This window comes from Anastrepha obliqua, chromosome 1 (genome assembly GCF_027943255.1).
Source record: "Anastrepha obliqua isolate idAnaObli1 chromosome 1, idAnaObli1_1.0, whole genome shotgun sequence".
Taxonomy (NCBI): domain Eukaryota; kingdom Metazoa; phylum Arthropoda; class Insecta; order Diptera; family Tephritidae; genus Anastrepha; species Anastrepha obliqua.
In genome coordinates, this window is record NC_072892.1 from 115,734,838 (window position 1) to 115,747,181 (window position 12,344).

At 35.8% G+C, this 12,344-nt stretch overlaps 1 protein-coding gene across 1 annotated transcript in view; it reads left to right on the forward strand.

The window, feature by feature from the left end:
• Positions 1-5,298, forward strand: part of LOC129236803 (uncharacterized) — a 117,522-nt gene extending 112,224 nt beyond the window's left edge. The window contains exon 4 of the mRNA XM_054871042.1: positions 3,683-5,298. Coding sequence (XP_054727017.1) covers positions 3,691-5,298 — 1,608 coding nt within the window. The 5' untranslated portion in view covers positions 3,683-3,690. The remainder of the gene's footprint in view (positions 1-3,682) is intronic.
• Positions 5,299-12,344: the final 7,046 nt, after the last annotated feature.

A 12,344-nucleotide genomic window follows, 5' to 3' on the forward strand; every position in this document is an offset into this window, starting at 1 on the left:
ATCCATGAACTTTGGCGGCGCACCCTCGCGTTCTTCGTCTTCCAAGCCAAAATCACCACTTTTAAAGCGTGCAAACCACTTCTGGCACGTTCGCTCAGCTAGAGCATGCTCACCATAAACTTCCACCAAGATACGATGACTTTCGGCTGCTTTTTTCTTCATATTAAAAAATTCCCCGCAAAAACACATTATTTGGCACGAAATTCGACATTTTCAAGTGTGGTAAAAATATTGTTGTTTACGCTTCAAATAAAAAACTTATACTGACGTTTGTGCCTTACGACAGTAGCTCTCCAATGAATGTTTGGAAATGTGGATCGATGGAATAATAATCAAGTTACGCCCTCTGTTGTAAAACCGCACGAACTTATTCATAGTCCTAACATGTAACATCCTTTTGTAGGCTTAAGTTGTTATTTTTACTTTTCAATTAAACTGACATATAATTGCAACAATGGAACTTTGACTTATTTTAGCAAACTCTTTCTTTTATTACCAATCAATCAAGTTAGTTCAGCCTTTGCTTTCAGCCTTGAAAGCAAAGGCTGAAATTTGAAAATAAAGGTTATTTATATTTATTTGGTAAACACAAAAAAAAAAAATGAGATGCCAGTTTTTGCTAAAATTAATGAATGATTTTCATTCAAATCAATTAACTTAAATTTAAGTTTATTTCTGATTTTATATTTTTAGTTATAATTTTTATAACAATTGATTGGTATAAGGTAGAGGTAATATAATGAACTGCAACTATACGACAGCCGCCGTAGTCGAATTGACTTGTGCATGACTTCCATTCGGAATCTCCGGGCCACAAATAGCAGGAGGAACTCGGCCAAAAACCCAAAGGGGTGTAAGCGCCAATTATTATTTTTTTTTGTGTTTATAAAGATCTTTCAAACGACGCGCCTAGATGTGGTTTTAAAATAAAACATACACAAAAGTAAATTCTTTAACGTTTCACTCTTTCAGCTGTGAACAATTATACATATGCGGAAAATGAAATCATTTAAATGTCCACAAGTTGTTGGCTTATTCACATCGACTTTATTTTTCCAAAAACCGCAGTCTAGTCTGCCGTTTATTTTTCTATTATCTAGAAAAGTGTATCACCAGCGTTTGAAATGCTGACTCATTCGTACGAGACCATTTACGCGACATTTTGTCTATAAAGATAGTTTATTTTTATAATAAGTTTTAATAAATTTAACGCGTTGTTTTATTATGTACGATTGTACTTACATATACATCTGTGGCATATACAAGGATGGCATAAAAAAGATGCCGTCTAGGAATTACTCACTACTAACATATCTAGGCGTAACTTTTGGAAAACTCTTTAAAATGTTTGTAGGTGCTGTAGTTCCGGAATAAGGGCACGTTTAATTTAAAAACATAAAACTAATTGATAAAATTCACTAAGCATCCCTCAGGACCATAATTAATTATAGGGAAATATTACTTATACTCCTCTTCGGAATATTTTTGCAAATTTTAGCCTTAATGTAAATAGAAAAAAAAATTTATTGATTGAAAATAATAAAATTAATTTTTCTCAAATATTTTCGCTAATTAAAAAATTTTTAATGCTAGAGGCATATTTAACGTATAATCAATATTTTTAAAGACATCTCTTTCTTGGTTAATTGTGTGCTATTACAATCCACGACTACTAAGACACTATGTCTTTTACATTTTTTCCATAAGAGTTACTTATCTATATACTATCTATATACATACAAACAAATGTATGTTTCATAAATAAAAATTTCTAGTTTGAATACCAAATTAAGAACGAATTCACATTAAACCTTAGTTTTCCAGATTGGAAGTTAGTTGTTCTTCGTAGATTGGAAATACATTCCGAATTTTTGAAAAAATTTCGGTTGGTGACGTATTTTAAAGTTTTGAGAATTTTGAGTTTTCTACTAATAGTGTAGTCAAGAATTATAGAAACAAGTTTGCGCCCATCAGAGAGTGCGTGACATCACATTAGTCTATTTTGCTATTACCAATAAATTTAGTGCTTTTTTATACTAAATGAGAAAATTTTTGAGTTTGGTGTTTTTTTTTTTTTTTTTTTTTTTTTTTTTTTTTTTTTTTTTTTTTTTTTTTTTTTAATTTGAAGCTACTAAAACTGTAAGTTAGAACAAAAAATTGTATGAGTGAAAGAAAAGATCTGAAAAAGGCCACTTGCATTTAAAACTCGTGTTGAGAAAATTTCAGTGCTATTGAAAATTTGTTGATTCTTATAAAATTTGGTGTTTTCAAAATGCAAATCTAATTTTTTGCTCCTTTAGGAGTTATGCAAGAATTTTGGATTTTCTTTCCTCAGGTCTTCTTAACATTTAAAAGCTTTTTATAAATTTTAAAAAGCCTTTGAATTTACTGAATACGAATTAAAGAGGTGTATTCACAATAAAAGTAAACAAAAAATAGCAGATATGCTAAAGAAACCATAACGAATCTTTTTCGGGCCTTTTCCGATTCTCTAAATTATGCCAGGAACTAAACAGGTGGTTTTTGGTATCAGTCTTATTTACATGGACTACCCGCTGAATCTATTCCATTACATTATTCTTAGAGTATTATATCTTTCGGCTAGCTAAAAAGACGTATTCGTTTTTAAAATAATTTCGAACATTTTTTTCATGCACAAATTCTTTTCAAATATTTGAAGTAGGTGAAAAATTATTGGTGAAAAATCTTTAGCAAGTCAGCCATTTTTAACTCTTCGGGCCTGGTGCAAATTTTATTTATGATTTTTATTAATGGACATACCATTTAACTAAAAATAAAAAAAAAAATTACCCTTGAACTAATATTAAAAAAGTGGACATAGAAAACTATTTTTCAAATAATCTTCGAAAATCTTGAAAAAATAACCAAATGAATCAAAATATACATAAAGGGTGGTTAAATTTCAAGGTCCGATGTTGAATGTGAACCACACCTTAACGTCAACGACATCGTTGGACTTCTTTCTTTGGAGTTATTTGAAAGAAAAGGTGTTCGATAAGCCAGCAACAATTCAAGAGCTAAAGGATGAGATAATTCGGCACATTAACAGCATAGAACCGCAATTATGCCTCAGCGTCATCGAAAATTTGGACCATCGGATGGAGGTGTGCGGCTGAGGCCGCGACGGCCATTTGGCCGATATTTTGTTCCATACGTAATTGAGCTATACCAATATTATCATAATAAAGAGAAATGAGAATAATTTCCTAAAAAAATTGTATTTTATTCAAAATCAACACCGGCCCGAAACTTAACCACCCTTTATAACAAAGGAGACTAAAATTATAATATCATTAAGTATGTATTTATGACGATTTTCTCGGCAACTCTGTATATATAATTCATACATGTGTAAATGACTTTTCAAGTTCGTTTGATCGAATGCAATTTTTCAATTTCTAACTTACATATGTATGTATGTACAATACATAGGTGTATATGTGTGTACGTAGACGGATTTTAAAGTTGTTCAAGTAAGTTTTGTCTTCATTACAATTTGACATCTTATAAAAATGGTATTCCGTGATGTTTTGATTTAAAAGCTTTTTCTGTTGATAATCTGAAGGAATTTTCTTAACACTTTTATAACCCTTCTCATTTTATTTCCCTCATTTGCTTTTCTTTTTCCGGTTTTGATGATGACAATGCTGCCATTATACAGGGCACAACATGGCCTCAGCACATATATTACAATACTACAACAACACAAGAACAAAAACTGCGGCAGCATCAACAACAACACAAACATTTTCAACAACACCAGCAGTTGCTCAACATTGTTTCGTTCGACACACTTCCGGCACATCGGAGGCATGCCTCTTCGCTAACGAGCGGAAACAATTTACCGACAAGCCGTCAGCAACAACAACAACTACAGCAAAAGCTACAGAAACAACAACCACATCGACATCAACAAAAGCCTCAACAGAAATATCGACATTATTGTCCGCAGTTGCAGCTGCCGAGTACGCTTGGGTTCAAAGTAAATCGACCACAAAACGGCAATTCACAGAAACAACGAAAGGTGTGCAACAGTCGCGGTGCGATCAGAAATTGCAGGAACTCCAACTACAAGCACCACCACAATTTCAAACATTGCAAACGTGTGAAAGGGAATACCGCTTTTTGTCCTCGCCATCAGTATGGAAACAAGCTTCTGCCACGAAGCGACCGAGCTCAAGTCAACCAAAGCCGACGCTTCCGCGAATTCAGAAGACTTACAAAGAAGAAGATGATGTCCAAACATTTCCCTTTGTGGAAAGTAGAAGAAGGGGCAGAAGTAAAAGTGAATGCCCTAGGTATTGCAGTGTGTTGGACGGGGAGCGGTATATGCGAAAACAACAACAACAAAGAAGTCATTCGGAAAATAGAGAAAGAGTGTGGTGTTTTAGTGAGAAAAAAATTAAATGTATTGCAAAAATGTCAAGCGCAGCAGCATCTAGTGCCGAGTTGCAAGAACAGCAACAAATGCAACAACAACAAGCATTTAATGCCACTGATGGGACTGTGGTTAGTGCTTCTGCAGGTCCAAACAAGATATTTACAGGGAATGGTGAACAACATGGGCTACAAGCAAGAAATTCCACGCACATTACACAAACACAGAAACACAACAACAAAAACAACAAGGACAACACAACCAAAAGCTGCCAACCAGAGGAAACAAAACAAAAGGGAAAACATGACGTGGCCGCTTGCTGTCAAGCAGCTAGTGGGCGTGGCTGTTGTTTCAATCCGTCTGACGTTGCGTCATGTTCACGTCAATCTTCCAAAAATGCTAACGAACAGCAACAACAACAACTACAACACTTTAATAAATCAAACGACTTTAAACTACAATTTCCGCAACCATTTACCGGCAGCCGTTGCACATTCGCTCTCAATATATCGTCTCCGCTGCCACAACAGCAAGCGCAGGCACCAACAGCAACAACAACAGCACTATTGCTATTACAGCCCGCATCAACTGCAAATGCAACAGCAACAATCAAACAACGAAATATATTTCAATACAAGAACTGCAATGGCAATTGCAACTGCAACAGGTGCTTTGGCTGTGGACGTTGTAATGGAAGTGCGGCTACTGTTACTAGCTTTGACAATGGTTGTGTTGCACCCACGAATATTCCAACACGTTCAAATCGTTTGGCTGCACTGTATTGCTCTGTACGTTCGACACTTCTGGCTACCGCGACCGATCTGCAAATATTCGCACGCGCTCTGTTCTCCCTCATCATCATCTTTAATATGCTGCCATTATTTTATGCAGGTGAGTGAAATTGTTTTTTAACTCTATTTATACATACCACAAACGGCATAAATATAAGTAGATATAAGAAGATTGCGTTTAATTAAATGCGGTTGGGAAATATGCCACAGTCGGTGGTGAAAGATTTATTGCACTTACCGCTAGTACCAACAGTTATAGACACTAACTGGTATAGCCCAAGTTATCCACGTGAGCGCCATAATAACCATATGCACAAAAGATTAACTCTCTGCAAGTCTAAAAAATTGTGTCATAATTGCAATCATACTTTTGAATGATCTACTGAGGAATTTACCACCAAGCACCCACCAAACTTTTTTAACCAGACATATTTATCTTATTTATCTTTATCTTTTATTTCTTTGCCTCTTATTTAGTATTAATATTCAATCTTATTAGGAGCGCTTGAAACTCGTTCTCCCCACTCTTTGAACAAAGTGTCAAAGGTCTATGTGCCAAATTTTATGAAAATTGCAGTGGGGCGTTCAAATTACTCCTCTCATAGAAATCTCAAATCTCTTAATTTGAAATTTAAACCCTCTTTCACGAAAAAGAATTTCATGCCAAGCGATTTCGTCAATTGTTCTATGACTTGCCTTATTGTAAGAGTAAACTGAAAATATTGCGAAAAAAATGTACACAACTGGGCTTTTAGTTTAAAGTAGCACTTGATGGCAAGAAAAATTCCTTACTGGATTTCAAGGTTATCAACATATATTTTTTGTACTAACTTAAGGGGTCCCGGTGGTCTAGAGCTCGAAAATTTAGGGTATTTTAGGGATTTTTTTTTAACAAAAAAAAAAATCAAAAACAATATTTAAACTTTTTAGGCTTTTTATTTAACTTCTTTTACATACAAAAATGAAAACAAAATGTTTTTTTTTTATTCTAATAATTTTAAAAATAGCGCTGAAGTTGACCTTCCCTAAAAATTAGACCATTGCCCATTTTGGCTCTTCTATTTATCTGAGACACAAAAACCACAAAAATTATTAATCCGTATGACTGCAGCTATTTCCCGTACTAGAATAAAAAAAAATTACAAAATGGCGCGGTTTTGAATTTGACACTCTAAAAATCGGGGTTTTTTCAGTTTTTTAATCAAAAAAAAAAACGAAATGATTGAAATAATAATATGATTATAGGACGGGGGATAGCCATTAATATTGTGAACAACATACTAAAAGTTCACACGATTCCGTAGAATCGTTTTTTATTGTTTTTTGACAACACCAGGCCGAAAAAAGTAGTTTTGAGATAATTGAGTTTAAAGTTTTGACCATTTAAAGGCGACCATTGATGTCGCCGCGTGACGAATCTGACTCTACCTGCTAAAACGGCTTTAGAATCAAAAATACTGAGAATATCCCTTCAAAAATTTTACAGTATGTTTTTAAAAGCCTATACTTTCCAAATATCAAAAAACAATCGATGTTTTGAAAATTCTAGATCACTGGGACCCCATAAATGAGTTAAAATTGTAACCACTGACTTAGAATTTCTACAAAAATAATGACGAATGCTAGCTCCAAACATCCCTTCTAGCCTACGCGCTTGAAAATTATATAGAATATTCTATATTTGTATAGACGGAGCCTTGTTTTAGTAACACTAGAATTACACGAATTGTTCTGCATATTAAGTTTAGATTTTGTGCAGATTAATAAAAAAATTTGTCGAAGCTTTTTCTAAATGCTTTGCCATTTATTTTAATAGGAGCTATAGTAAATTTGTTTTTGGTAGTACAATTTTGGTACAACGGTTTTGCACTCATTTATTTTTGGGCACCAAATAATAGAAAAAGTGTTTTCAAATAGCGATGGCCATCTGCCATTCAAAGGAGACATAAAACTGTAGATCGCTCCATTTGTGGAAAAACATCAGAAACTCACCACAAATTATAAGAGGAGCACGACCAAACACCTAACAAATGGATGTAAGCGCCAATTATGCATACATAAATACATACTTGGTATTGGTACCAAGGATGACAGATAACAGGTTTGCTCATTAGGTATGGTGAAAAAAAAGTTTTGAGGGGAACTAAATCATTCGTTTTGTGTTTCACAAAATTTAGTTTTAGCTTAGTGAAACACAAAACGAGTGACGTCGGCATATCTGTCAAATTCGCTCAGAACCGATTAACGGTCTGCTAGATACTCGGCTCTATCATAGAATCCGTCGTAGAAAACCTACGAATTCGAATGTCTATTACGAAAACGAGAAAACTGTGGTCGTGGGTTCCATGTGAACACGAAAAAAGTGCTCCCAAACTCAAATGTCAAATTTTAATATTTCGACAACAGCTCACTTCAACGTAAAGAAGACAATGTGGCAAATAATTTTTGTGAAGTTAGCTGAATTTTCATATTAAAATGTATTCGTTGGCATCTGCGGTTGTGCTAATGGAGGAAGAGAGAAGTAAGGTGAATATATGAGATGGCAAGAGTACCCCAGATACTGTTCAAGTAGCACTTACGTGCCGTTTTGATACCATAATGTGGACCACTACCTGTAAAAAGATTTAAAGAAGAGAACACTGTCTACAACCATCCAGTGCTGTTGATGTAGTGGAGGAGAGAAAAGGGATCTAGGCTGGAGAATTTCTTCAAAGTCATCCCCAAAGGGCACGCCAAGGAATCTCATGCGCCTAGCCCTCACCTCAAATGGGCAGCCCTGTAATGAACTATAACAACATACACGCAAAGGCTCGAAATATTGTAGAAAGAACAATTGTCATCATCTGTGATACAGCTTCAAATATTAGGCAATCTATATGTAGAGCACTAGTATAAAGTTTGTTCTTAGTGACAAATAAAATACATTTTTACACAAAACATTTGTAGTTTTCAAAAAATTATGTGTACTAATATTTTTTTTTTTTTAAAACGCTTCGAGGCTCTTATTTTCTACTTCTAACATTTCTTGGTTTATTTGATTTTTGGCCGCATTCAAGCACTCGATGTTTCTATGGTGGCTACACGTTTCTTCCAGGTCGGCTGGTTTCGGGTCGCACATTTTTTCAAGTGCCGAACACATTCGCCGCATAGTCGAAGCTTCATATCTTGCTGTTCAAAATGCTGCAGACTCTTTGCTTGGAAGTCCTTTTGAAGCGCTAGCTGCTCTTTAATAAGATCTGCAGTACTTGTATCGATTCGCTTTTGGACAGTTGGTGCACGTCTCGTGAAAGAAGGACTGCAGTTATCCGACAGCATGGATACGTCCGGATCGGGTCCACTATTCTCTGCTTCGACAGTAGCACACATCAAATAGCCAAATAGACACTTACTGTGCCTGTGATACCGTGCGTGCTGGTCTCTAAAGCCTTCAGTCTGATAACTTCTTCTTCCATTTTATTAAAGTGGTGCTGTTTATATCGGCCACCGCCAGTTGTTGTTTGCTCCCTCTTGTTTCGGACAATTTTCGCTTTATTAAGCCTTCCAACCAAACCACACCTGAAATAAAAATATGCTGTGCAAACGGATAATGTACTTATATGCAGCCTTACCTTTTTCCAGCTTGATACATCTTTGGTTGGTGGGCCTATACTGTTAAGCTGCTTCCCAACATTTTGTCAAAACTCGGCTACCTCTTCCTTTGAGTATTTGGAGAACCCCTGAGCAATCCCTGGCTTCTCCTTTATTAGCTCCAACAAAGTGGCATACTGCTGCCGTGTTGTTACAATTTTGTACCTAATAAATAAATAAAATTATATATACATACTTAAAAAATTCCTTTTCATTTATAGTTTAGTTAATATAGGACTTACATTTTACAGCTTTCTTACTTGTTTCTTTTTAAATTTTCTTTTTATTACTCGTTCTAATTTTGTCCGTTACCCTAACGTTGTCGTAAAAAAATTGTACGAAACTGTAAGATTTGACGTTACGAGTGTACTCGTATTCAGAGAATGCTACTCTACGAATTTCGAAAGTGCGCTCGGAGCTATTCGAATTGTATGATTACAATTTCTTAGTTTCTACGAAAAACAGTCTACGACGGATTCTATGATAGGGCTGACTACACCTTTAAAAATCTTTTCACCATATATTGGTACTGAGTTGAATTTCGTTTGCTGTTCTTTTTTTTGTGCACTCTTTAATATCAAGGTTGGTAAAACTCATTTTATGTTAGGTTAGATTAGTTGAACTTCTCTTTAAGGCATTTCACTCGGTTCGCACCTGCAAATTTTAATTTGACGCAGAAAAGTTTACTCATAAAAGTGGCGGGGTTATTTTAAAAATGTGAACTGGGACCATTTCTAATGTTTGCTCGATGTAAAAGTGTAGTTGCTATTGCGCAGCAGCCATGAAATGATTTTTCATAAATCTGATTATTTGATAAATTCACAAACTTTTTCATGCTCATTTACTCAAAGAACTTAAGGCGTTAGTATTCAATGTTTGCATTGTATGTAAGTATTAATCAAATATAATAATACAGCTCCACCTTCCAATTTGGCTATTTGATGTGTGTATTATTAACTCCACTTAATTTGTTTACTGCCTTCTTTTTGCTTTAGGCTTGCAACTTTTCTTTAGGCGACGTACGTGTAGACGCAATTTTTAAGCATATGGCCTAATTGATTTTAGTATATTTTAGTCACTACAATATACTTACAACTTTCAGCTGCCTTAAAATTCTTCCTTCATTACTTTTTTCTTGTGTTTCTTATCAGAATTCGTAGTTTCTCTTCATAGTAGTTATTCCATTATTTGTGCCAGATGGCTTTCACATTTGAACTTGAGCTCATAAATACTTGCCACAGTCTATGAGCTAGTCTACCTCATATGACCACCTCAACTCGAATAAGCGAACTTGAGTATGCACATATCAGCATGCATACCTTGAGGTGTGTGTATAAGTAATTACTTTTGTATACTTGTGTGGATGTGTAAATTCGTGTACTACAGTACAATGCTTAGTGGCGAGTTTGGTAACATCTGCTCATGTATGTTACATAAATCGTTCATTACACTCTATTGTAATTCACCTGTAAATTTACATTAAGAATTCATTCCACATGTAAGTAACTTACATATACAAATACATACTTCACGCAAACACAGTTTGAATGTACATAAATACCCCGCAAGGAAATCCATTAGTATTGAATTGGTTCGGTTCCTGTGAAACTAGGACCATGATTAGGTGCCGTTTCTCCTCTTTTATATGAAGGAAATTGCTGAATTTCATATGCATTCTCCGATACATCTGCTACCGAGTGAAAAATGCACAAATGATAGTGTAGCGAATTACAAAATGCATCTAAATAGACAACACAGATTCAGTAATAAATTTTAGTGGGCTGATATCTGATTTGATTTCATTTCCCATTTAAGTTAATATAATATTTTTGTCATCAATGAATCTATATGTTGTTGGTGAAATATGTTTTTTCTGAGGGATTTTGTTTTACTATTCATTTTCAAAATTCGTCAAATAAATCGTGGGTTTAACGAATAATATACATAGATAACACCGCGTTACACACATTCTGTCCTATGAACCAAACATACTTTTTCGGGAAGGGGATAAAAAATAAAAATACACGTGTATCGGCGATTTTCATGTACACGTCACAATTTTTGTTTTTTTTTTGTATTTTATAACTTTAAACGAGCAATTCTTGTATGCATATCTGTATAGCCATACGATCTCAGGATTAGCTTAACGGATTTGAATGAAATTGGGCACACAGATAGTGTATCACATTTCTAGACTTTTCATCTAGGTGTTGCCACTGACAATGTTTCACAGGGTTGCCACCTGTTCGAAATTAAAAAAAGAATTGCATGAGATATGCCGATGTGGGTATCAAAAGAAAGGTATTTCACTCCGTATTACAATAGAGATATAAAACCGCGAATTTTTTTATTAATTTTATTATATTAAAATTAAAAATTGTTACATTAAAAATTTTCTTTCAAGCTATGCCGAAAATTTATATTAGAAAAAAGAATTCTGACGTCTACATGAAAATCGCCGATACACGTGTATTTTTATTTTTTCTCCCCTTTCCGAAAAAGTATTGGGAGGTTGAATTAGTTTTAAAGGTTTTTTTCGAAGATTTGGGGCTTTATTGTGAAAAAACGGTACAAAATATTTTATTCGAAGTATTGGCCATCGCTAGCTACAACTTTCGCCATCTTTCGGGCAATTTCCGGATGCCGTTTCTCCAAAATTCTGGCCGCTGCTTGGCTATCCATGACTCAACCCATATTTTGGTAGCCTCGTACGAGGAGAACCGCTGGTCCGCCAAATCGAGACTCATATGCCGGAACAAATGATAATCGGAGGGAGCTATGTCTGGACTATACGGCGGGTGGGGTAACACTTCCCAGCCAAGCGTTCCAAGGTATTTTTTGACAGGTTGAGCAACATGCGGCCGAGCGTTGTCATGTTGCAAAATAACCTTGTCGTGCCTTTTTACCGTTTCCGGCCGTTTTTCTTTCAATGCCCGGCTTAAACGCATCAATTGCAGTCGGTAACGATCCCCCGTGATTGTTTCGCCCGGTTGGAGCAGCTCAAATTATACGACGCCGACCTGATCCCACCAAATGCAGAGCATGATTTTCTTGCCGTGAATATTCTGCTTGGCCGTCGACGCTGATGCGTGGCCGGGCAAACCCCATGATTTTTTGCGTTTTGGGTTATCGTAGTGGATCCATTTTTCGTCGCCAGTCACCACCCGATGCAAAAAACCCTTCCGATTTTGTCGCTCGATCAGCAATTCGCACGTAAAAAATCGCCGTTCGACGTCGCGCAGCTTCAACTCGTACGGGACCCAATGTCCTTGCTTTTGGATCATTCCCATCGCTTTTAGACGCTTGCAAACGGTTGATTTATCAACGCCCAATGATTCAGCAAGCTCTTCTTGGGTTTGGCACGAGTCCTCGTTTACCAATTCCCCCAATTCCGCGTCCTCGAACTTTTTGGGCTGGCCAAGACGCTCCTTGTCTTCGGTGTGAAAATCACCACTTTTGAATCGTCGAAACCAGTACACACATGTTGAAATCGACGGAGTATGGTCTGGGTAGGCCTCCTGCAGCAA